The 27,604-nt window shown below is 39.5% G+C and overlaps 1 protein-coding gene across 1 annotated transcript; it reads right to left on the bottom strand.

Annotated features, from left to right (window-relative positions):
* Window positions 1-1,437: 1,437 nt before the first annotated feature.
* On the bottom strand, window positions 1,438-27,343 carry NAA30 (N-alpha-acetyltransferase 30, NatC catalytic subunit). Its single transcript, XM_065402733.1, has 4 exons — window positions 26,591-27,343; window positions 17,494-17,617; window positions 14,911-14,966; window positions 1,438-4,739 (listed from the first exon to the last, which is right to left on the bottom strand). Exons 1-4 carry the CDS (start codon window positions 27,341-27,343, stop codon window positions 4,602-4,604), a joined length of 1,071 nt encoding a protein of 356 aa, XP_065258805.1. The 3' UTR covers window positions 1,438-4,601.
* Window positions 27,344-27,604: the final 261 nt, after the last annotated feature.

The following is a 27,604-nucleotide window of genomic DNA, read 5'->3' as shown; positions in this document are numbered from 1 at the left end:
CACGAATTCGGCTAGAATGCGGTAAAGCAGTGCTCCGGGGGGGGTGGGGGGGTGGCTGCGCACTCCGGTGGGTCAAAGCAAGTTCAATAGAACGTGGTTTCACCTATAACGCGGTAAGATTTTTTGGCTCCCAAGGACAGCGTTGTATCGGGGTAGAGGTGTATATTTCTTAAAAGCATTCCATTCATAAAAATATTTGCCAGAGTACTGAAAGCCGTCTTCAGCTACAGCCCTGAAAGATTAATTTCCCAATGTCATAGGTTGAAAATCCAATGCTATTGGATCTCTCCAAACCTATTTTAGCCTACATATATTAACTGATGTATTCACAGCAGGAATACATTGCAGCACAAAACAAGAAAACATTTAAATCCACATCTTGCCCAGAACTGAAGAGGTTGCTGAGGAACACAGGCAGTAGCAATGCTCTAGGCCAGTTTCTGCCACACTGCTTTACCACGTGATATACCAAAAGAGCTGAAAAATTCAGTGCACACTGGTGTTCCTTGTGCTGGAAAAAGTTTTCCATTTACACACAATATTTTCTAGTAGCAGAATACTCCTAGAGAAAGATTACCACCATTAGGACCACAAAAACATTGTGTGTGCAATGTTCTTCAAAACTGTTTTGTCCTGCTCCATTTCGTTTTGGTGACTCTGATGTCCTCATAACACAACAGGGCTGAATCTAGCTGGAAGACAGCCTGGAGTAATGAGAGCCGATGTCAGCTGATCAGTAAGTCAAGATATAAACAAGTTAATCTCAGTTGTGTTGTACCCCTCTTACAGACGTAAGGCCAAATCCTGCACGTTACTTATATGGCCAGATTTTAAAAAGGTATTTACATCCTTTGGTGCCTAGTGCGATTTTCAAAAGTGCTTAAATGCCTAATTTCCACTGAAGTCAATGGGAGTTAGGCACTTTTGAAAAGGCACTTAGTGGGAGTTTGGTGCCTTGGCACTTCTGAAAATACCACAAGGTGCTAATCTTTGTGTTTAGGCACTTAAATACCTTTAACAATCCAGCCCTTAGTGCCCTTGAACATCAGGCTATTGATGGCCCTGAACTCCTGTTTATTTCAATAGGAGCCAACTGCCCATATTACCTCACGGGATGCCTTTGACACCTTGCAGGGTCAAGTTCACAGGTTGCCTGTCTACATTAATTGATGCATAATGCAAACAATCACATATTTTAGTCCAGCCATAGAAATGAAGCTCATATAAATAATATTCAACATGATTCTGAACTAGATTTGGAAATCAAAACCATATAGCTGTATGAAAGGGTCAAGAGTACAATTTTCACTTACTGATATTTCTCCATTCATCCTCTGTGAGATAGTAAAAACACACACACAATTATGTATGTTTTTACTGGCAATAAAAAATAATCAAACTAGAACATTAAAACGTGCATTTAAAAGGAAATGCATAAACAACTTAACCATATTTTATTTGACTGCATCTTATTTAGACAGCTTGCACATTCCATAACCCCACTGGTTCTTGTTCTCGCCAAAGGATAAAGGACAGAAGAACATAATCCACTCAAAACAGCAGTCCAATATTTTGAGATACACTTGATATTTTTTAGCTACCCACCTGAGCCCTGAACTCCAATATAATTTATGGTCGCATTTCTACAAAACCTGAAGACCTAGTAACTTAGCACTCAGTTTTAGTGATGTCTTGTGGTGCACTGAAACTGTGATGCGCTATGCAATGCCAATTAGATTAGGGTGAACCTGATAGTCGTAACTTTTTTTCTTTTTTAAGCATTGTAATGCACACATCTCTGACATGTCAGCCAATAGCAGTATTTCAGGCAATATAAAGTTAAACATAAAAGTGACTTAATACCAACTCCTTAGTTTAGATTTGTCAATGCAAAAAGGGGCAGGGAGCATGTCTTGGCAACAAAGACAAAGAACCCCAAGAAACCCTGATTATGCCTTTTTTTGCTAGACTCTATTTGAAGTACTATTTGAACTGTTTTCATGTTAATGACATTCTCATCTTGTTGCAAATTCATGACATCCCCCCCCCATGCAACAAAGTGAGACTATACCAGTTTTTTTAATACCAATGTGTACAGCTTCAGTATCTTCTGTAGTGAACTCTGTGTGATACAGTAGCAATATTAGACTATTGTAGACAGCACTCTTTTAAAAGAAAGTTACCCCCATTTTGCTCAGCATTCTGAAAGTTTGCATGGTGAGAACCACTTCTTGCCACGGCTAGACGGAATTGTATTTGAATTTTGCTCAAAAGTGTTATTTGTGCAGCAGCCTGTATGAGCTATTGTAAGCTAGGTTTTAATATGCTTTTAATATTTAAACAGTAGGTGTTTTCAGATTTGACCAGCAAAGGACTTCTCTTCTGCTGTTTTTTAAACAATGAAACAAGACAGACTGGTTTGCAATTTCCAACACTGGACCCCCTACCATAGTCTCCAACAGTTGGTAACAGGACATGAAGTATCTCCTCTCTGGATCATTAGTGCCAAATGAACCAAAGCAGTTACCATTTGATAGGACACTAAAACACCTATTGGAAATAAGTTTGTGGTGAAGGTTTAGTTTCTAGTGGACTGAAGTCCATATCACTGAAATCTTAACTACAATTGGCACCTATTGACAGTATATTCACAAGAGGCCAAGCAATGATTGATTAAGCAGAGTCAACAATATTCTTATCCCTAGAAGTTTTTGAATCAGAACAAGCATGAATTACATTACAGGGCAGTATGGTGGAAACATGCACTGCCGCTGACCATAACATACCTGTTCTGTAAATAAGAGTCTTCAGTTTACATTGATTCTGGCACCATTTTAGAGGATTCATTTCATTTTAGAAATGGAAAAAGTGAAAAGCACAAATGGTGTCCACAAGCAGAGAACTTCCACGTGCCAATTTTAATTTAAAAAAATCTTTATTTTCAAATACAATTCACAATTTGTACATGGTGAGAAATGCCTGTCACCATGTGAACGTTCGTCTGTGCAAAATAAGGCTGGCTTTCCTTTAAATCCAGTTTTCCTGCAAGGGGATTTTTTCCAAACATTACAGGAGGTAGGGTTTTTAAATGTACAGTAATTATAACAATTAAAAAACATGACTCTAACCAAACCCTAAAAACACAGTGTAATAAGGCAAATCTGAAGATTACACTCAGTACAGAAGAGCAGACTCATTGAGAGTTCATCCTTTTTTCATGGGTTGCCTAGGTTCTTCCACTTATATAAATAAACCAATGTCATCTTTTTTCAGGATGAAATACAATCCATTTATAAAGTTGGTCATATATCACATTGGTCAATCAGGAGAGCATAAACACAGCATTACTGCTGAACAAGTTGACGGCTTTTGGGAAGACCTATGTATCCCATTTAAAAAAGGGAAGTCCCTTCCCTGCTACATTTATTTTAAAGGGGCAGAGCGGAAAAAAAAAAGAACCCCCCCAATAACTTAGCTCAAATAAGTTTTGAGAAGGTGAGAGCAGCTAAAAATGGATACAATACACCTTGACATTTATTTCAAAGATCTAGAACCGAAGATTGACGCATTTTAGAACACTGAAGCGAAGCAATCTGAAACCAAATCAAAGTGAAAAAATTGTTCTATTTTAAAATAGCTGTTCTTCAGAGCTTCTAGCGATAATTTTGATTAAATAAAATCATACCAATTTACATTAATTTTCTATATATTTTTTAAAATCCCTCTTTTAAAGAAAAAGTGCATCCAAAACCAGCAGAGATTTACTGGTGACATCAGGTTCTTTTTTTAGCAGCTACTCAAGGTTTTTCAAAATAGCTTAACACTTCTTGCTATAAGAAAAGACGGGCTTTCCAAACCCTTTTCTGGGAGAAGTATCCAAATTATAAAAATCTGAAATAATTTATTATCAAATTCAGAATTTAAATAAAAGCAGAAGTTTGCTTGCAAAGACAATTGAAAAAAGTAAAAGAAAAAAAAGCATGCACTCAAAAATTAGAGGTGAAGACAAATATACTTATCTATACAGGCACTGGCAGACGCAATTTAATTGTTACTGTTACTCATTGTAACACACACCCCACCCTACAATACATTTTTTCATTCACTAATCACTGAGGTACCAATATTTAAGAATGGAAAATTCAATATTCAAAATAAAACCTAAAATTGAAGCCTTTTTCCAGAAAACTATGGCAAGTTTTGTATGAAATGTTAGTATACTTATAGAATTTTACAATCTACATTGGCTTTTTTCTGGAACCAAGCGTTGCGTTCCACATACAGTTTCTTTGATCAAGTGTTCACTATGTATGTAATACAGTCAGTAGACTTGCAAATGAATGAACATATCTTGGCTATCAACTGGCACATCTTGCTGGTACCAAAAGAACTCGAAGTTTGAAACAATCTGTTTTAATTCAGAACAAATGCGCCATGCCAAAGTGCAACAAATATGTGCGACACTCAATGAGACACTGACAAATAAGAGCTGCATGGAAATTACTAAGTCCACCTGCAAAGCAATTCTGTACAAATTGCATTGCATGCAAAGGACAACTCTGTGTCGTTGGGAAGTCAGTTGATTGATGTGATGGTTTCTTTTAACGCAGCCACAGTTTAAGACGCAGTGCATCAACTCCATTTAAATAGTATCTGAACAGCCTCTTATCTCGCACAAAACCAAGATTTTCATAAAGTTTCAAAGCAGACTTGTTTGTGATCTCTGTTTCCAAGACAACCTTTAAAGACAATGAAAAAAATAAGTCAATTTTGAGAAGAGTTGCATTGTTTCAGAAAAATTATTTACACAGCTATCTGTTCGGTTTTAAAACTCTTCTAGATTAATCGACTAATTGGGGGGGAGGGCAATTTACTCATAAACGATTTGTTGATAGAATTTAGTTTTTCTGTTCATTAATTGTCCAAATAGAACCCAATTTTAAAAAATGTTGCAGTTATTCAACATCGATTAAAGTTTTGTGTAATCAAATTTCATCTGTTTGCTGTATTGCTTCAATCAAGTATTTGATATTTGGAATTTATTATTCAAATTGAATGGCTAGGGACCTAAGTCACATGGTACCCTTTCAGTTCTTTCAATGAATGCTCTAACCTTTGTAAACTAATTACACTTTGCCCAAAACATGATTAAACAGATTTGGCAACAGATCCAAGTTTAGCTTTCCATGAACATTTGTTAGAACAAATATTTACATGAACATTTTTTATGTACAGAAAAAGAAGTACAAACTCAAATCAAAACAAAATTCTAGGCAGATCCAGGACCCCTAAAATGGCTGCTTTCTGCTCTATTGAGAATTTGAAAGTGGAAGGCAGCTTGGGTGAAAGTGATCGTGAAATGGTAGAGTTCATGATTCTAAGGAATGGTAGGAGGGAGAACAGCAAAATAAAGAAAATGGATTTCAAGAATGCACTTTAGCAAACTCAAGGACTTGGTAGGTAAGATCCCATGGGAAGCAAGTCTAAGGGGAAAAACAATTGAAGATAGTTGGCAGTTCTTCAAAGAACATTATTATGGGCACAAGAGCAAACTATCCCACTGCGTAGGAAAGATAGGAGATATGGCAAGAGACCATCCTGGCTTAACCAGGAGAAATCTTTAGTGATTTAAAAATCAAGAGAGTCCCACAAAAAGTGGAAACTAGGTCAAATTACAAAGGATGAATATAAACAAATAACACAAGTATGTTGGGACAAAATTACAAAGGCCAAGGCACCAAACGAGATCAAACTAGGTAGAGACATAAAGGGTAACAAGAAAACATTCTACAAATACATTAGAAACAAGAGGAAGACCAAGGACAGGTCAATGACCGGGGGGGAGGGGGAGAAGAGGGGAAGGAGGGAAGAGATGGACAACAACAGAAAATGTGGAAATGGCAGAGGTGCTGTGCTTAATGACTTCTTTGTTTCGGTTTTCATCAAGAAGGTTGGGGGCAATTGGATGTCTAACATAGTGAATGCCAGTGAAAATGAGGTAGGAACAGAGGCTAAAATAGGGAAAGAACAAGTTAAAAATTACTTAGACAAGTTAGATGTCTTCAAGTCACCAGGGCCTGATGAAATGCATCCTCGAATACTCAAGGAGCTGACTGAGGAGATATCTGAGCCATTAGCAATTATCTTTGAAAAGTCATGGAAGACTGAAGAGATTCCAGAAGACTGGAAAAGGGCAATTATAGTGCCAATCTATAAAAAGGGAAATAAGGGCAACCTGGGGAATTACAGACCAGTCAGCTTAATTTCTGTACACGGAAAGATAATGGGGCAAATAATTAAGCAATCAATTAGCAAACATCTAGAAGATAATAAGGTGATAAGTAACAGTCAGCATGGATTTGTCAAGAACAAATCGTGTCAAACTGACCTGGTAGCTTTCTTTGACAGGGTAACAAGCCTTGTGGATGGGGGAAGTGGTAGACGTGGTATATCTTGACTTTACTACAGCTTTGGATACTGTCTCACATGACCTTCTCATAAACAAACTAGGGAAATGCAACCTAGATGGAGCTATCCTAAGGTGGGTGCATAACTGGTTGGAAAACCAGTTATCAGTGGTTCACAGTCATGCTGGAAGGGCATAACAAGTGGGGTCCCGCTGGGATCAGTTTTAGGTCCGGTTCTGTTCAATATCTTCATCAATGATTTAGATAACGGCATAGAGAGTACACTTATAAAGTTTGCAAACGATATCAAGCTGGGAGGGGTTGCAAGTGCTTTGGAGGATAGGATTATAATTCAAAATGATCTGGACAAACTGGAGAAATGGTCTGAAGTCCTTATTGAATTTCATCCTATTTACAAATGCAAAGTACTCCACTTAGGAAGGAACAATCAGTTGCACACGTACAAAATGGGAAATGACTGTCTAGGAAGGAGTACTGCGGAAAGGGATCTGGGGGTCATAGTGGACCACAAGCTAAATATGAGTCAACAGTATAACACTGTTGCCAAAAAAAAAAAAAAAAAAAAAAAAAAAAGTGAACATCATTCTGGGATGTATTACCAGGAGTATTGTAAGCACGGGACGCCTTTGGCACCTTGCAGGGTCAGGCTCACAGGTTGCCTGTCTACACTAATTGATGCATAATGCAAACATTAGGCCTCAGCTGGAGTATTATGGCCAGTTTGGGGCGCCACATTTCAGGAAAGTTGTTGAGAAATTGGAGAAAGTCCAGAGAAGAGCAACAAAAATGATTAAAGGGCTAGAAAACATGACCTATGAGGGAAGATTGAAAAAGTTAGGTTTGTTCAGTCTGGAAAAGAGAAGACTGAGAGGAGACATGATAACAATTTTCAAGTACATAAAAGGTTGTTACAAGGAGGAGGGGAAAAATTGTTCTTCTTAACCTCTGAAGGTAGGATAAGAAGCAATGGGCTTAAATTGAAGCAAGAGAGGTTTAGATTGGACATTAGGAAAAACTTCCTAACTGTCAGGGTCGTTAAGCACTGGAATAAATTGCTGAGGGAGGTTGTGGAATCTCCGTCATTGGAGATTTTTAAGAGCAGGTTAGACAAACACCTATCAGGGATGGCCTAGATAATACTTAGTCCTCCATGAGTGCAGGGGACTGGATTAGATGACCTCTCAAGGTCCCTTCCAGTCCTGTGATTCTATATAGGGAAATTCCTGAGTGTCACACAGTTTGCCCTACACCACTCCCAGCTAGTCCTGGCATAGGTTGAGCATGGAAAGCTGTTTTTTTTCTATTCCCTTGTGCTCTGGCAATTGCTGGATGTGGAAAGGCCCCCTGGAAAGTATGGCAGCCATGTATAATTTACAGCAAACCTGAGCCTGGCCCAAGTTACACTGAGAGCCAAATTGATCCCAGGCATGGAGGAGTACAAAGGTGTCATAAAATCAGCGTTGGTTCCACTCTTCTTCCCCTTTTTTCAGCTGCACCGAGCAGAGCGCTGGCACATCAGAGAATCTAGCCCTCTCATCTAAATTTGTAAAATATACACACATTTCACAATATTCAACCAAAACTCAAGCGGATCTTATTTAACACTAAAAATGGTCTGTGTATGCACAAGAACACACAATACTTGCTCACCAAAATGAAAATGACAAGCTCTTCAGACTACAGATTAATCCATGATCAAGTGAATTTACATATTAAATACAAAAAAGCATTTAATACTATAATGATGCGCATGGTATAGAGACCACGGAATTAAAGCAACATTTTGCATAATATTTGCAGTAAACTATGAATCAACTCTCTTGTTGAAGCTCAAGAAAGAGCTTCTAACGCTGTCAAACTGTAGCATTTCACATCCACTTTGCACAGGTAGAAATGGCTACACAAAATACAAGACAATGGAAAAGACAGGGCCCAAATGTAAGAGCAGCCACTTTCATTTACTTAAAATGTGCTCACCATGAACTCTGAATGCATATACTAAAACGTAATACTTATCCATTAAATTTACAAGTTTGACTAATGGCCAAATCTAAAACATCTCCGACCACATATTCCAGCCATTCATCCCCACCTTAATCCCCCCACAAATAAACCACGTCCTGGGATAGGCACAGCAGGAAAATTAAAAGGAAGAGAAGGCTAAAATAATTCATTTTTTTAAATAAGCAAAGACAAAGTGACGTAAAATAAAAAAAATAATATCCAGGGTGATTAAAACATGGTGGTCAGTTTGCTGTATCTGTATTTGTGAGACATGTTAATTCAATTCTAAGCCTCCTGGGAAGAATTAGACATTGAGTTTCTAGTTTTCAATACACCTTGTTACTTCACTGGAATCATATTATCGGGACTTCTGACTGGGCTCATTAGTACTACCATATTAATCTGAATTGATTAAATAAACATTGACTCAATCACTTATTGAAATAGTAGTAACTTAGAACTAAAGAATCAATGCTTATTTTCTACTTAATTACAATTAAAAGCTTTAAATTGCTTCTGAGCTCAGATTAAAACAAAGCATTGTGGAGGTCAGGAAATATGACCCACATAAGTAATACTGAGCAGGAAGCTCCTTGTCATTTGCACTTTGTCTACAAACAGCATTCGTTCTCAGTGAAGTTTAGCAACTTGGTGGAGTAATATAACATCACTGTGTCCAGTTTCAACTTTGCATATTCATGATGACTTGCAAGCAACACCAAAGGGCTGCCAACCACACCTGCAAGGCACTTATTTAAGAGTGGTTAAATGTTGAAATTCAGGTTTGCTGGAATCCCAATACTTCAGTTCTCCATTCTCCAAGACACAATGAAACAGACAATATTGAAGTACACTTGTTTACATCAGACCATAAGAAGGGATAGATAGCGTCAGATAAAGTGAAAAATTACTGAAAAATTAAATAAGGCAGTGAGCTCTGATTTTAAGAATGCCAGCATTTTCAGGGTGGAGAAGAAAAACAAAAAGGCTGACTTCTGATGCTCTACAAAGCAACAGCAGCTCTATCTAGGTTCTTTTATAACACCCATTACCATGGAATCTGAGGGTTTAAGTATTTTTGTCCCGATTTTACAGATGGGAAAACTGAAGGAGATAGATTAAATAATTAGAGTACAGCAAATTACTGGTTCATCCAAGAATAGAACCCTGGCCTCGTTACTCCTAGCCAGTGCCTTGGCCACTGGACCATGCCATCTCATTACTACTGATACTTCCAGTTTATAAGGCTAGTGTAATCTAGTGTAATTTTAACCTTCAATTAAGTATAAAATTGATCAAATATACTGCTGAAAAAAGTTTAATATTAAACACTGAACAGACAAGATATATGTACCTTGCAGACAAAGAGGATCTAAGTCACCCTGCTTGAATAAACAATAAGCAAGTGATACTGAAATGTATCTCTGTACATAGTCAAGAAGCCCAATTACATTCTCTTGGTTGTTTTTGTTCAGGTTTCATTTGGTTTGGAGGGGTGTGGCTGTGCAAAGACTTGTCCCATTCCTGTACAGGCACTCCCCGACTTACGCAAGTTCCATAATCCAGAAATAGGATTTTTGAGTTGCGGAAATTTTTGCGTAATGTATGGGTATACGTTTCCGACTTATGCAAAAATTGAGTTACGCAAGGCTTTCCGGAAGGGAACGATTGCGTAAGTCGGGAGGCATCTGTATTCAGTTTCAAATGCAAGACTGTGTGATCAGTGTTCCCACTCACTTCTGTCCTAGAGCATCTCCTACAACCAATATGCTTTCGATGTACAAGTATGCCTGTTAATTCTTTTAATAACCCAGAATCATCATTCCTCTGTCCATCTGCATGAGTCCTGACCATCTCAATCAATAGAATAGTATTTTCTACAGACGCATAAATTTTCTGAAGAAAGATCATATTTCCTATGAATAATCTGAAATATTTCATGACATCATACATCATCCTTTACAACATATACAATAAAAAAGCCACATTATGATGCAATATTTCATGCAACTAGATTCCTGGACTCTCAAGTTTTGCTGACTTAAAGTTGTGATCCCAGTGAGATAAGTAAAGTGTCACACTTTATTGTTTAGTAGGTGTATTTATGATGCTAACGACCAACCTAGCTGGTAATAGCATTCATGGTGACTTTCAGCTGTGGCATGTTATCTATTTCAGTGAGGCTGCTTGTGAGAAGCTGCAATTCCTTTTCACATTTTGTATAAGCCATTTTCTTTCCTAACTTTCAGAAAAATTGTGAGAATGTTAAGTATTTTTAGCATGTACTGCCAGTTTATTTTGATTAGTTAGCAGTTATACAGCGCTATGAAGATGTGAGACACTGTGCAAGTACTAAATGTTATACTTAGACATTAACAAACAATCCATTTTTTTCCTTTAAAGAATCAAATTCCCTCAAGAAGGGAAAGCAAATCTACAGGATGGCTCTAAATGCTGCAGTTTTTCAGCCAGATCTGCATTAAGGGGAATTTTCAAACACAGAGTGGTTAAGTAGCCAACTCCCATTGAACGTCATTGAAAATATCCTCCTAAGATATTTTACTAATGAAATGCTTATAGCACCTAAGCAATTGAGTATTCATGAAATCAAAGAGACAGACATATTTGGCTTTTTATCAAACCATTGAGTTTTCACTTTTAGCACAGTTTGGGGCTATGCAAATACAGTCACAGTAATTCATGTAATTATGTATTTCAGAAGCATAGCTTTTAAAATTGTTTCAGGTAGACCAAATTTTCTACATATTGCTCTCAGATCATGCCAGTCAATTATGCTAATTTACCATAATCTACTATAAACTTTGGCTCATTTAGTTCCCCAAAATCTTTAGTCCACAATCTTGAATTATCATCATCAAAATTCACTATCATTAAGTATCTCAGGAAACCATAATGTCAAAAATTACATTAGTGAAATGTAGGGACTTGCCAGAATGTTAAATTTACACACCTCGACACTAATTTAAAGTAATCTTTTGCTAACGGTACATTCTTCAGACTTAAAATTTTACCTCTAGCTCAAAATGGCCATGTCTACACGTACCGGAAATCGACGCAGCTGTGATCAATGCAGTGGGAGTCAATTTAGAAGGTCTGATGAAGACCCACTAAATCAACGGCAGCGCGCTCTCCAGTCTACTCCATCGGAATGAGACGAGTAAGGTAAGTCCACGGGAGCGTGTCTCCCGTCGACGCAGCACAGTGTAGACACCGTGATAAGTCGACCTAAGCTACGTCGACTCCAGTTACGTTATTCACGTAGCTGGAGTAGCATAACTTAGGTCGACTTACCGCGGTAGTGTAGACAAGGCCTCGGATATCCTATTCTACCTTGGGACTTTGTATGTTTGCCTAGTTTGTTACCACCAGCAAACAAAACAGAGATGAAACTTTTGACAGCTACCATTATGCTGTTGCAGCAAACTTTCAAGCACCACAAATGGGCAGCACCATATACTTTAGGTACTAAATGTACATCACAGTTCACCTACTGTTCCCTAAGATCTACCCCTTGCTCTTCAATACTTTGAAAAGTATTGTACAAACTTGTCAGATTACTTGCCCAAGTATTACTGGGAACATGGTACTTTTCTCACCTTTGTTCCAAGGTAAGATTTACGGATAAAGTTTCAAAGATGCATCTAAACATATTTAAATGGGTGAACAAACAGGCACTTGGGAAAAACTGATGTTTGCACATGGGACAACATGCTCATTTTTCAAGCACACTTTTGAACAAAAATAAGATTTTTTACATTTTTCTCCTTTACTGTTCATTGTATTCTGAGTTGCAGCAGTGAAACTGAACAATATCTTGTTACATTCTCTCTGCCACTGATTGGGAAAAAACCTAACAGCAGCAGAGGTACTGCAGCAATCTATAGGCTCAGGAAGACAAGCTGTAATGCGGCATCATTTCATATTTGCTTGGCTATGTACCAATCATAAGGACTAGAAACTTAAATAAGAATTAAAAAAACTTAAATTTTGCAGAAATGGGTGATATGGGCTTCCTCGCTCATCAGGGGAAGCTTCCCACTCTCCAGTGATGAGTAGGTCTGTGGATTTTTCCAATCCTGGTCATGAGCGAAAACTTTTCTGAAATATATTAGGAGGTTCAAGTAGCCAAAGTTGTTACTGTTGCATCACAAGCATCTGGAGGAAGTCTCCTACGCCCAGACTTAGTGCCAAGGAAGAGAAAAAATATCAAGACATATTTGCTATATTACTGTAGATCGTTTATATATATTAATATCTCATAATAATGAATCACAATGAAACCTAGAATGTAGCACATTTAACGGGACAGTTTGAAAAGTATATAATCGACCTAACATGGAAAATTATTTATACAGCAGAGGAGCATAGCATTTAACAAAAATGAAATGGCAGAGTCCATGTGTTGAGGATCTTGTAGTCGACATTAAATTTTACACAGTGAGAAATAAAAACAATAAGGGGTATGGGACAAGGAACACAAAGATTACAATAGGGAAAACTCATGAGATGTACTTAATATTATGTGTGTGTCTTGTTAGTTCCTCTCATTTTTAAAAAAATAACCATTTATTAGTGAAGAAGGATGACTAGGGCACTAGCCTCTGACTCAGGAGATCATGTTACAACTCCCTGCTGTGCTACAAATTTCCTGTGTGACCTTGGGCAAGCTGCTTCACCTATCTGGGTCTCAGTTCCCCATCTAGAAAATAGTGATAACTGCACTTCCCTATATCACAAGGCTGTTGTGACAAATACATTAAAGATTGAGAGGTGCTTAGATACTATGGTAATGGGGGAAATATTGCTATTTATCTGTAAATAGTGATCAAATTCAAGGCCATACTGGAGATCAGCAACAGAAGACTGATAAAAATGTACTGAAGAGGTATTTGAACAAGGAAAGGGATGTATAGTGACAAGATCAGGAAGTATATTTCAAGAATAGAGGACGACATGGGTCAAGACATGGAGCTGCTTATGGGAAAAGGAAATGGAGAGTTATCAAGCTTCATTAAGTTGCCAAAGCATAAGTCATAAGCAGGCAAGTGGTAGAAAAGGACATGCAGTTAGAGCAGAGCTCTGAAGGGCCCTGGGGAGAAGGAGGGTTTGAATGAGCTATCGAACAAAATCTGAAGACCACTCAAGGAGAAGGTAGAGGTAAGAGCTGTAGGGGAGGACAACTATTTTAGCAGAAGCACATAAGTTATAATTGAGAGCCACAATCCCCAAAATGAGAGGGCCAGAGGAAGAGGATGCAGTAATTGAGATGAGCGCTGACCATGGCATAGTCCAAGATATTGGCGATAAGGATGAGGGGGATAACAAGGAACAAGATTCTGAAGAGATTATAGAAAAAGTAGCAGAGTTTTATCAGTAGCCTTGATTTGGAGAGAGATATACAAAATATAGTACATTCTAGAAGGGATTTTTTTGTTTGTTTTTTAAAGAAAACCTGCAATTTTTAGTTCAAATTTTCACAACATACCTAAATACTGCATTAGCAGGGTGCACAGCTAATCAGGATATCCAAGAAAGATCAAAGGACTGGCTAACCTCCCTGAGGAACTATGAAGATGATTTAGTGTTTTAAATCACTTACATTAAGGACAACAGGTTTATGGTTCTATACTACAGGGTGGAGGAAAGTGGGTTAAGGAATAGATAGTTGGGGTAAACAGAGCAGCCTGTGAAGAACCTTATTCTCTCCCTCTCTTATTTTTCCTCTTCACCCAGTCATATTAAGACTACATTAGTTACTTCATATATAGTCAAATAGAACTCATAAGTTTTCATCTAGTTGGAAGAATTTTGCAAAAAAGATAAAAAGAGATATTAACAAAATTTGGGATACAGAAAGTAAAGTTTGATTTTATGATACTGCAATAGTTTTACTAAATTCTTTGAAGAGAATACACACTAAATCACTTCTATGATTTTGTGATAATTCTATGTTATTGGGAAGTACTCTGTATGGATTTCTTTTGGACAATTTGATGATACTCTGATAAGACCATGTTTTACAGTATTACAGTTGATACTGTTTCAGTGTTTAACTTCACATATCCTGAATCCTGAAGAGTTAGTACAATAAACTCAAATTCCAAAACAAGCTCTCTCTGTTCAACAGCGGCCTTTATTCTTAGAATGTTTGGGAGCCCGGAGCACATGAATCAAACTTCAGTAGATGTATCTAACTGTTTAATGTAGTAAATATCAAAAGTATTAACTCTTATTATTTGTACATTATGTTATAGTTAACTAAACTTAAGTTTCAAAAAATACTCCTCAGTTTTCCTTTTTGAAGGTATCCCATCTCCTACAATAAATGGAAGAGTTGCTTACAAGAAAATCAAGTGTCTAAAAGAATGCCTATAAAATAAATGCATGGGTATGGAGAAGAACACAAACACTGCATAGAGTACTCCCTCAAAATTTTTGAGCACCTATAAAAACTTACCTCATCACAATCTCCTTCAACCATGGCATAAATAGCTTTCTTAACCAAATTTGTACCTGGAAAATAGATTTTAATAGCATTAAAGTAAAATACAGGTATAGATTTTTTAAAGAGATCTAAATTCAGAGAATCACCGTTTACAGATGACTAATTTTATAATATATATATTAATTACATCCACATATTCCATTTCAATACACAGCACAGTGGCATATAATAGGCATTCAAAATACCTGAAACTAGACTGCAGATTCACTGTTTGCTTTCAAGGTTTTGGCATTAAAATTGCCTTTAAACATATACTAACTATTCTGTATTGGCAAAGACTTCTACATGGCGCCCATAAGAATATAATAGGTCTACAGGTATTATAGAACATATACAAGCTTCTCCTTGGAATCTGAAGGTCTTTTCTTTGTCAGGATGGTGTTATAAACAGGCTTCTCAGGTTTAAAAATATCCTCATATTTTACATAATAAAGATGAATGTCAAGACTTGTTTGATTCCCTTTTGTTGCACTTATGATTGGAATCCCACTTTGAGCATATTTGAGGAACATTTCTCTTGCAAAAGGATTGCTCTTTAAAAAACAACAACAACCCCCTCCCCCCCGAAACGATCTATAGATTGTATATTTAAAATACCAACTAAATAGATATAGAGGATGAAATTTCACCTCCTACAAAGTTTGATATATGCTAGGGACAGGCAAAGGTAAATCTCCTGAGTGGTGGTACTCTTTGTGGGGAAAGAAACAGCTTGAGAGGTACTGAGGGAAGGTACTTTGGAGTTGCTTCATTTTAAAAAGAAGTGAAGCCAGTGCTACCCTGATGTTGCATGAACAGGATACAGGAGGGGCAGAGAAGGGGAGAAGTCATGCAGAGACTGCACGCATTGTGGACATAAATGTAGCACTAGTTGGCATCCCCTTGTGCTCCCAAGCATCTGCAGCTAAATTACGGGTGCCTCCTGCACGACAGTGCTTGAGGGAAAGGAGGGAGAGTGATCTCCCTGTATCCTTTCCCCTACATACTACTGTGACTATATTAGGGCCGTCATTATTGGCCCCAAACTTGAAAGTCTATGTAGATTAGACATTGCCAAAATTTTGCTTTTATAAAAAACTAAGGCCAGGTCTACACTACCGCGGTAGTTCGACAGCTGGCAATCGAACTTCCGGGTTCGATTTATCGCGTCTGGTCTGGACGCGATAAATCGATCCCGGAAGCGCTCGCCGTCGACTGCGGTACTCCAGCTCGGCGAGAGGAGTACCGCGGAGTCGACGGGGAGCCTGCCTGCTGCGTGTGGACCGCGTCTGAACCGCGGTAAGTTCGAACTAAGGTATGTCGACTTCAGCTACGTTATTCACGTAGCTGAAGTTGCGTACCTTAGTTCGAATTTGGGGTTAGTGTAGACCAGGCCTTAAGACTACATTCAAGATTGTTTGTGCACTTGGGGTGAAACTTGTTTTGATGCTGTGTCATATTTGGAGGAGCTGCAGGAAGAGAAAGGGGAGGAGAAGCACAAAAGAAATATTTTACAAGCCTGTCCTATATTTTTCTGTTGCAAGTCATGCTCTCTGTCCTCCATAACCAAAACAGACTTCAAACATATAGGAAGCAAGAGTTTGCTCCATAACAAATTAGTAGCAAAGCATATCCTTGTCCTGAAATGCTGACATATACATTTTGAGTTTCAAAAGTACTGCAAAATAGAGGACAATGTTTCAGGATGGCCTATTTAAAAAAGTAGTTCAACGTTGATTTGGTAAGTGAAGATAACAAGGAAGAAATTCCTGGCATGAACGTTAAGGAAACTGTCCAACAAACTATCTCAAATTTGGTTGCCTCATAAGAAAAGAGATTTTTTTAAGTATATATGCTGTAATTAGCTAGATGTATGGCTCCCCAAAGGGCAGTGTGTGGCACATTTGATCAAGAGGAAGAATTTACTAAAGCAGCTCACCAGGATAGTGAGTAAGAAGTTGGGAATGGGTTTATGTGCAAACATGGGTACACAAGTTATCCATTTCTTTTGCTATTTGGCACTGACATTTTACAAGAGAAACTGAGGTGGCAGGGTATCTTTCATTTCAGACTTATGCCAAATTTACCAATTATTCAATACACCCAGGAATTTAAGTGCACATCAAGAACTCTCCAGGAAGGTAGCAAGTAAGTGTTGCTTGTCCAGACTTGGTTTGGGGGAGACTGCTACTACCAGAAAATAGGACTTTTCTTGGGTAAACAGCCTCCTAGTGTAAAAAAAAAAAAAAAGGGGGGGGGGGAGGTTCAAGTAAAAAATGAAACAAAATTGTTCTTCATTTTTCATTGGAAAAGAACTAAAATTAGTTATTGCAACGCCAAAGTTGTAAAATACAATATGAGACACAATAGTAAGTGTAGACAATCTCCAAACGACTTCAAGTTATTCTGAATTAAAGAAAAAAAGCTTTCTAGGAAAACAATCTTTTACCTCTGCAGAAGCCTGTTATTTTTGTGGCAATCTTCTATTCCAAAAGTTACAACCATCCCAACAGGGTTATTAGAGTTTGAATAAGAACATGGAGAGGCTATTCTTACCAATGCCTTTTCTTCTGTATTTGGAATCCACTGCTAACATGGCTATATAACCTCTGCGGAACATCTTTTTGTGCATATCCAACTTGCAGACGATGGCACCTACACACTCCTCACCTACCATGGCCTTAAAGACAAACAAATATCTATGTACATTCTAAGTATGTGAAATACAATGAATGCCAACAACAACAAAGTGAATTTGTTTGCCTTTTAAATTACAATCTTACGTGCACAAAAGTAACAAATAAGAGCTTGCACTATAAAATTGTATATACAGTTCAAACATATATCCAAAGTACAGATGGGAAACTTTATCAACACCACTCTTTATAGTGTTTCCCAAAGTGACATAAGAACCAGATTTTACAGTCATTCCACACAGAACTCCAATGGGAGCGGAATTTGTATACAAGACAAGACTAGAAATAGGTCTTTCGATCTATCCTTATTTACTCACATTTAAAGGTAAAGTCATGGCAGCCTGAGTAAAGGTAAGAGTATAAATAGGCTTAGAAGGATTAGATTTTTAATCAACAATTTCGCTGTACACATGGAAGCCGACAAAAATATTTCCATCAATAACAATCTAAATGTACAGATAGGCAAAGCAAAAAAAAAAAAAAAAAAAAAAATCAAAAAACACTGCTTCAGAACTCTGATTTATGGATATTTCCTTTGTATATTTTGACACGTTATGTTGACAATCTATGTTTTAACAGCCTCAGAGTCTGTCACTTAATAGTCTGACATTCCCCGCCCCATAATTCCTTGCATCTGTGAAAACTTAAAGTAGATAAAAATAAAAAAAGTTTAAAAATAAACATTGATATTATCCATCAAAATTATAAAAAATCCAATTGAATTCTGTCAAGAGTAAGCATATAAACTACAAACTGAATTTATTTTTGCATGCAATTTCCATGTTTGCTTACAAAAGCTATGAAAGACTATACTTGTTTTAAGTTTCTGTTAGCAATTTTTTAACCCCAATAACATAATGGCTCTTATGAAACCCCTTATGTTTTATCTTTAACAAGTGTCACTTTTCATTCCAGTAACAAGGAAGAGAAACTATTCAGACAAAAGTATTTTTACCAATAATTTCATGCATTTCAAATACCTTTAATTCAGAGTTCTCATTTACTTAAGAATTCCTCATTGACAGTTAGTCCCAGTGACACTTGTCATGAGAGGCATGGTCATGATGACTTAGTCACTCTGAAATACTTCATGTTATGAAATGTTAAATGTATATTAAATAGACAGAGTGATTATAATTGCTAACTGCATTCACACAGATTTTACATGAAATATATTGGGCCAGAGAAGAAAGAAACAAAAAAATAATGTGGTTCATTGAAGAATTAGGCAGGGGGGAGAAATCACAATCCTTTATTTATGACATTACAGCCTGCAGCAAGGATCGGGGTGATGTCACAAATGTAGTAGGATAATGTCTAAGCAGAAAAAGTCCTTTCTTCCCTTATATATATATATATATATATATATATATATATATATATATATATATATATATATATATATAGCATTTTTAGGTCTCAACCTTACTCTTGGAGCCACAGAACTCCTCAATGAGGCTGTGTATAAGTACAAGGTTCCATCCAATGGCTCCTGTTGCAGGATGAGGACCAAAGTTTTCCTTCAGGAAAAAATATTTTCCTTTAGTCCTTTTAATGGTCCTGCTCATGAGTGGTGGGTTATTATTGTGTGTACACAAGTCCACTTGCCAAGAGCCCCCATTGAGGGAGAGGTGCAGCAACTGAGAAATTAGCAGAGGTTTCAGATTAGCTCCATGTCATGGGGGGAAAGATTTTATTCCCTTGACTACAACTCTTTATTCAAACTGTGTGTGCAGACTGTTTGGGCCCAAAGTGCATCAAGCACTGAAAGAAGTTTCTAAATTAAACTTAGCAAGAATAATTTTTTTCTTAATGTACCCAGAAGAACTTGTCTACAATTTAGACAAATAGCTTTTGAGATATAGCACACCCTACAAGTTGTTTTGCTTCGCATTTCATAATTTAAACAGGCAAATCAAGTTGATTTCTTTCCATTTCTTTAAAAGAAAAAACACCTCATCAACACTAAGACCTAGTATGCCAAGTTTCAGCCCAAGGCAAGTTTTGTATATCGCAGCTCAGGCCCTGAGAAACATAAGGCTTTACAGTAAGAGCTGTTTTATCCGGCATGCTGGGGAAATGGGGGGTGCCGGTAAGTGAAAAATGACAGTTAACTAAGGGCAGGTCTACACTTACTTCCTGGTCCGGCCGTAAGCAATCGATCTTCTGGGATCGATTTATCGCGTCTTGTCTAGACGCAATAAATCGATCCCGGAAGTGCTCGCCGTCGACGCCGGTACTCCAGAGAGGAGTACGCGGCATCGACGGGGGAGCCTGCCTGCCGCATCTGGACCCGCGGTAAGTTCGAACTAAGGTACTTCGAATTCAGCTACGTTATTAACGTAGCTGAATTTGCGTACCTTAGTTCGAAGTGGGGGGTTAGCGTGGACCAGGCCTAAGAGGAAGGGAGTTTGAATGCAGGCGGGGGTGGGGAGCTGGGGCGCGGGTGCGCAGGCTCAAAGGGAGTTTGGGTGTGAATGGGGACTCGGAGTAGGGGGTTGGGGCGCACTCAGCTCAGGTGGCTACCCGCAAGCGGCGACCTATCCCGGTTGCTCCTAAGTGGAGGCACGGCAGGCGGCTCCGCGCTGCCCCCACCCTGCCCTGAGCGCTAGCTCTGCAGCTCCCATTGGCTGGGAACAGTGGTCAATGGGAGCTGTGGGGGCAGCGCCTGCGGGCGGAGGCAGTGCGCAGAGCTGCCTGCTGTGCCTCCACCTAGGAGCAGCCAGGACAGGTCGCTGCTTGTGGGGAGCCGCCCGAGGTGAGCACCCCCCGGATCTGGCACCAAGTACCTCTCCTGCGCCTCAACCTGCTGCCCTGAGCCCCCTCCCGCACCCAAACTCCCTCCCAGAGCCTGCACTCCACACTCCAACCCCCTGCCAGCCCCGCGCCAACCAGACTATAAACTGGAATTTCAATGAAAATCAGAAATGCCGGTTTATAGAGCTTTCCGGTTGGTGAAGCGCCAAATAAAACAGCTTTTACTGTATATTGGGAGAACTGACAGACTCTTAAATAGTGCTGCTACAATGATGCAGAGTACCTGATGTGATCCCACACTTTGATTTAAAGCAAACACACACCTCTTGCCTTTAAAAGAACATAATGGTGCAAATTACTGTTCATTTAGAATCATACAGAAAACTTTATAGATAACATACTTGATACATTTTGAGAGAAGTGAAATTCGATATAAACAGGAAATAATAAATGTATATACCCACGTTCCATTGGCGACAAATAGTGTTCATTTTTATTTAAAAATAAAACTGCATTACTGATCTAGCAATTCAGTGACCCAAAACTGCAGATTCACTGATCTTTGTGGTTACTGTCAGAAAATAGTGATAAGTAACAAAGTGGTATTGTACATGTTTTTCAGAAGACCTTTTCCTGCAGTTCTTAGACAAGGTTCCCAGTGACTCCAGTGACATTCTGCTTGCTTAAGGACTGCAGGATCAGGCCCTTATTTCCCTTTTCCCTCTTACTTAAAGGTGAAAAGCCTACTCCAGCATGTAAAATTAACAGTTTAGTTCACTGGCATTCTGAAGAGGAAAGTGGAAACAGCCTAAATAAAAACAGACTGAAGCAAAAGTGAAATTTCCATACAGGATCATTTCAAAGCAAATGATTCAGAGCCAAATTCTGCTTTCAAATACATGAATGCTGCTCCCAGTGAAATTACATGTAAGTTTTTAACAGCAGATTTTGGCCCCAAGATACCAACTCTACAAACCAAGTATTAAATCTTTCCAGTACTAAAGGTGTTTGTACTGTGAGATTATTTTTCAGTCCTACATTAGTCTAAATCTCAAAGAGTGTTAACATGCATAAATTCAATTTAATAATTTGTTACCTGTTTTCTTAAGCAAGAAAGTTTAAATATTTAACTAAAGAGATGATTTCATCTCATCCACGTATTGCAAGAGTTATTACTACACTGTCTACATTTTGCCTCAAAAAGCTTCTACATATGGATTGGAATATTAACTAAAATAAAAACCCAATTAAGTCTTGAAACCAAAGGCTAGAAGTACCTTTCGGAGCCACATGATATGTCTCGGGTTTTGCTATCATATCACCAACTGTGCAAAGAGAGGAAGGATGGTCTAGCGATTAGGCCACTAGCCTGGGACTTGAGAGCTGTGCCAGAGACTTCCTGTCTGCCCTTGGGGGAGTCACTTAGCCTTTCTGTGTCTCAGTTCCTCCATCTGTAAAATGTGGATAACAGCACTTCCCTACCTCACAAAGGCATTGTGAGGACAAACACATTAAAGACTGAGAGGTGCTCAGATACAGTGCTGGGGACCATACAAGTACCTTAGATAGGCAGAAGCAACAGACAAAGGATTTCAGTTAAAAAAGTAACAAGCTCTGGGAGGAACTTGTGTTCTTAACTGAGTTAAGTTGAAATACAAAAAGAAATAGTTGTGGTAGAGTGCAAGACTGGGAGTCAGGTGTTCTAGGATCTATTCCTGGCTCTGCAGTGACCTTGCTGTGAAGGTTTGGACAATTTCCTGGCCTCTCTATGGTTCAGTTTCAATGCCTTAGTTTTTCCCACTGAAAAGTAGGGAATACTTCTCAAAGGGGTCTTATGAGGTCTTATGTTAATGTAAAATGCTTTGAGATCCTTGAATGGAATATGATACAGAAGAGCAACATATTAATAGTAACCATAAAAATCTCAATTACAATCATTAGGGATTTATATCCAAACACCTGTAAACTCTTTACTGGAAGTACAAAAAAATTACTTTTAGAACTTGTAGAATTCAGTTTAAATAGAACTCCTACTACTGCTAATAACATGAAGTTAAGAACCCCATAGAAGTATAGAACTTGAGTAGGATCTATAGCTGATGTTTGTATTTTGTTTTGTTTTGGGGGGGGGGGGGGGGATTTGCAAAAGGTATCAATAATCAGAAGGAAATCTACTTCTATATATTAAGCAACATGTCCTTCTTTACCAAATCTTTGTAATAGACATGGGTTTGCTTAACTTGCGCTTTCTAAACTAAAATAAACACCTTCCCTAAGCCCTCTAATGGCAGCCATAAATGGGAGAAGTTTTGTAACTTTAACCATCCCAAAACTAGAAAGTTAAAAAGGAGCTACAATTTTTTTTTAAATATGCTCAAAGCTTTGTATGATGGATAAACCTGTTCTAATTAAAGATGTTTCACACAAGGATGAACTGGGGAAAAACATGTGGTCTTAAGTCATTTTTGATTGACAAACGATTGTCATACTTCATTTTTAATTGCCATCACTGATGAGAAACTGGACTCTCAGAGATGAGAACAAAAAAAATTACACTTTCAAGGCATCTGCAACTTAAGATGGATGCCTACTTTATCAGCGATAGCCACAAATCCGAGTTCCTAACTCAAATCAGTTGTTGGGTCTTGTCATAGGCGAAGACTGTCAGTTTGACAGGCCCCTCCTATGACAAGTCAACCTGTGGAACTCTTTGTCAGAGGATGTTGTGAAGGCCAAGACTATAACAGGGTTCAAAAAGAACTAGATAAATTCATGGAGGATAGGTCCATCAATGGCTATTAGCCACGATGGGAAGGGATGGTGTCCCTAGCCTCTGTTTGCTGGGAATGGGCAACAGGGGATAGATCACTTGATAATTACCTGTTCTGTTCATTCCCTCTGAAGCACCTGGTACTGGCCACTGTTGGAAGACAGGATACTGAGGTAGATGGACCTTTGGTCTGATCCAGTGTGGCCATTCTTATGACTTGCACTAGCCTAGTCAATGCAGCCAAATCAATCACATGCTGGATGAAAGAGCCAGTGATCCAACATCCCCCCTACTCCCTCCAAAGCCAGTTACAGGACTGTATTCCCAGCTGAGTTTTAAGTTCCCTCAGTTTTTAATTTATAAGTTCCTAATTGGTTTCTTACCGTTTCAATGCCCTATAAATTTGAAATAAGAGCAAACAACTCAAAGTTTCCTCTTTGCACTCATGAAGGCCAATTTCCAAGTGTTCTACCTTAGCAACCATGTATGCAGCATTCCTAGTCCACTCCCAAAGAGAAAGTTCTGCTCATTTAGGTGCCCAAAGATGTCAACTAGTTAGGATAAGTATGTTGCCCAACATGTTGAAGGTTTCAGCAAGGGATGATTCAGGAAAACATGCCATCTTGGTTTTAACTGAGAGTGGAATTAGCACTTTATCTTGTGAAAGCCACCTCCCTTCAGCATGAAAGAAGTTGCTGGTGAAGGGAACCCATCAGTCAGGTATTCGCTGGACAACTTTTAAGAAGTTCACTTCTCTATAAGTTTCTTAAAGGAGTGGTGCAATCTTTGTGGAGTTTTCTTAACTGCCAAGTTCTTGCTGTGTAGGAAAAACAACGAAGCCATGAAGCATTAGATGTGATGTTTTGGTTCTGCAGGACCAGGTGTCTATTCTTTCCTGTTATCATCTTGACACTGCTCAATCGAATTACAATAGAATGCTCCCCACAAATGTGGAAAACTTTGATTCCCGAAATGTCTCAATATGCATTTGTCTGTTGTGTGTACATGGCTCAGCTTTACAAAAAAGCAAGTCTTCAACAGACCCTTTAAAAACAAACCTCACAAATGCTAAAATCTGTGCTGCATCAGAGGCATCAATTGACTCAGCACATTGAAAGGCTTAAGAAGTCTCTTTTCCCAAGTTTTGAAAGCAGTTGCTCATGAACATCCTCATCGATGTTACTAATACAACACGAAACAAACTTATTTGATAACGGCACTGTTTTCAATTTGTTAGCTGCATTAGACTAACATTTGAAGCCACAAGTATACGGTTTTCCACAACTGTATGTGCTTTACACTGTTGTGATTCAGAGATACCAAATCTGAAGGATATCTGTATCAACATTGCCAGTTTGAGTACTCAAGTCTTGTTGTTTTTTTAAGGCTTCAAGTTTTCTCAAAACACACCCTTAAAGATAAACCTGAGGTTTCTTCTTTCCTCTTTGATGTTGCAATCACTTTAAAGACTTTACAGCTCCACAGCCAGCACTTCAGAGCACTCTACATGCTGGTTTTGAATCCACTGATGTAAAACCATGTCTCATGTGTCACATTCCCACATTTTCTTTGAGAATGTCACTGAATGACTTGTCACTGTCCTTTTCATGAAACAGTCTTCCTAAATCACTCCTTGGCAAGAACTGAGCTCCACAGACTAAACAACATATCCTATATGATCATGCAATGCTCAACAGTGCCTTCTGGCCGGATTTCTGCTGACACATCCAGCATCCCAATTCAGTGCCGTGTGCACATATGGGTACTTGAGTTTCATGTCACATAAGTGCTTTTAATAGGACTTGTTTTGTATAAGGTAAATCTAGACACACCCAAGTACAGACTTCATACTATTTTATCAGAAGAACATCCTGCACTACTCTGCATCGAACCACTAACTGAGGTTCTTACATTCAACAATATGGTGGTCCAAATAGGATACACCGTTATAAGGCTTCTGTTGTATATCCATTTTTAACAATTTCACATGTTTTGCACAACTTCCCATAACCCTACTGTACCCCTTTGTAGGGGTCATAAGACCCACTGTTTTGGAAACCCTAGTACAGACCATTAAATTATGCCCAAGGTTAACACTGAAAATATAAGCACATAAGCACCAGTAATCCACAGTAAAGGCATAGTCACATCTTAGTCCCATGTAATAATAATTATTCCTGAGTGAATATTTGCAAGCCACGTGTGATTAACGAATAGTATTGTACATAAAGGAGAAGAGTTTAATAACTTATCAGAAAGAACTTCTGCCTCCACAAAATTAGTTACACCCTGTCTGTAGTGTAATAGCTAGTCTTTAAACTGTTCCCAAAAGATCCATAAAATGTTTTCCCTTCTTTTACTTTGTATTCAACTTCATTTCACCCTGATAACCTTTATAAAAATGATTTCATACAAATGTTGGCTTTCCTTGTGTAAATGGAAACTACCTATTATCTATCATCAAGGACAATGTTTACAGGATCAAGGCCATACACAAACATAAGTATTCACATGCATAAAGTCAAACGTGCAGAAACATCTGCAGGATTGAGGCACAAATGTTTCTCTAGACAACTTACATATGGGGCTCACACCCATATGATTAGTGTATAACACTAAACTTTTTATTATTAAAAAGGCTTTAGAACTTAATACTAACAATGTTTTCTTTAAGATAAAGAAGTTCAAGCCACTGACAAAGGCAGACTAATGGACTATTAGTCTAATATAGCAGGCAGGAAACAAGATTGGATGTGTTATTAGCACAGTATTTGGACATAGTATGACAATTATTATGTTTTTACATATACTGTGACTTTTGCACTAGAAGATAGTTGTATTTTGTGTTTCATTTTCGACTAGTTTTGTAGATAAAAAGTTTGATGTTTACAAAAGCTTCAATTCCATGAAATCTGTCCATCTCATTACATTTACAATGTAACTCAGACCATATCTTACAAGTGAATTGCTGTGCAAAACAGTCCAAAGTATCTTGAAAAAAGTTATCAAATTAACTCACAAGACTTGCTAGTTAAGTACTGTTACTTCAACTTTACCAGAGTGGAAACTGAGGCAGAGAATGAAGAAATGAACTGCAAGAGGTCACAAAGAAAATCAGTGTCAATGGCAGGCTTAGAACACAGGAATTCCTGGGTCTCAGTCCCACGTGCAAACCCCATTACTCTACTTGAGTCATTAATTTACGAGTGTAACTATGTATACTTTCTGTATTGTCTACACAGAGCACCACAGGTGCGCAGGGCACATCACTGCTAAATAAGACAGGGTATTTCCAGACCTCTCTCCATCCCATGACCATGAAAAAGCGTCAGTTGGCAGTTCAAGCTTCCCCATAAATTCCACCCCCTTCCAACCTGCTCCCTCGACCCCAGACCCTTCCCAATGTCTTCCCTCCTCCCCCGCCACTTACCAAAAAGCAAAGCTGTGGCCAGTTGTGGATAAAATACCTATACGTGTAAATGGAGTAGGGTTCAGACAGATCTTTGGTGATCAGTCTCATGATATCGGGCATCTGCAGCTCGGACTCATACCGGACGTATCGTATCGTTAGGTCCTCCTCGGGAGGAGAGTCCGTCCCCGAGCCTTTCAAACTGCAGCCTGCTGCTAAGGATGTGGAGAGCAGCAGCAGGGACTCCTCCTCCTCCGGCTCGTCCTCCTCCAGGCCAGGCCCCCCAGCCAGTCCATTGCGGGCTGCAGTGGCAGCCGCAGGCTGGCTCCTGTCCCCTGTGGCTGCCGGGGGCGCAGTCCTCGCCTGGGGCTCCGGGAGGTGGTTGGGGAGGGGGGATGAGCACGGGGCTGCGGCCGGCGGCGGCTGTCCGGAGCCCATTGTTTTGCCGGCTCGCTTGTTCTCCGGCCCCTCGGCCCCCTCCGAGCTCAGGATCTTGCTCTTGAGGGAGGCTCGGAGGTGCCGCAGCTCGGGGCTGATGAGGCCGTTGAGCTGGTGGTTGTGATGCGGCGGGTGGTGGTGGTGGAGGAGGCGGTGCTGCTGCGGCTGCGGCCCCCCCTTGCCGCCGCCTCGCGGCAGCTCCTGGCCGCCCTCCTCTTCCTCCTCCTCGTCCAGGGCCCCGGGGCAGGCGGCGGCCCCCCCTCCTCCGGGGAAGGGGGAGAGGGCGTCCCCCGGCGGGGCGAGGAGGCTGCTCGGCCCGGGCGGTACCTCGGCCATGTCCTAGAAGAGAGACCGACACAGACCCAGAGAGAAGGAGAGCGTGAGACGGGGCAGCCGCTTCCCGGGCCGGGCCGGGCGGGGGCGGCGGGGAGCGAACAAAGGTAGAGCCGGCCCCCGGCCCCGCCTCACATCGCCGCCAGCGGCGGCTGCCCGGGCTCCTGACCCCGCCGCCGGGCCGCTTCCCCCCTCACGGCCTCCTCCTCCTCCCCACCCCCCCGGCCACTAACCCCAGCGTCTCGTCAGCTCCTCCTCGGCTCC

Source organism: Emys orbicularis, chromosome 4, assembly GCF_028017835.1.
Source record: "Emys orbicularis isolate rEmyOrb1 chromosome 4, rEmyOrb1.hap1, whole genome shotgun sequence".
NCBI classification, from domain to species: Eukaryota; Metazoa; Chordata; order Testudines; family Emydidae; genus Emys; species Emys orbicularis.
This window is presented reverse-complemented; position numbering and strand designations above follow the sequence as displayed.

What these genes read in the sequence shown, in the direction of transcription:
- NAA30 (XM_065402733.1), bottom strand. Translation starts at nt 27,343, where the DNA reads ATGGCCGAGGTACCGCCCGGGCCGAGCAGCCTCCTCGCCCCGCCGGGG. An exon ending in GGCCACAGCTTTGCTTTTTG is followed by an intron (nt 17,618 to 26,590) that starts GTAAGTGGCGGG and finishes TTTGTCTTTAAG; the next exon opens with GCCATGGTAGGTGAGGAGTG. An exon ending in ATACAGAAGAAAAGGCATTG is followed by an intron (nt 14,967 to 17,493) that starts GTAAGAATAGCC and finishes TCTATTTTCCAG; the next exon opens with GTACAAATTTGGTTAAGAAA.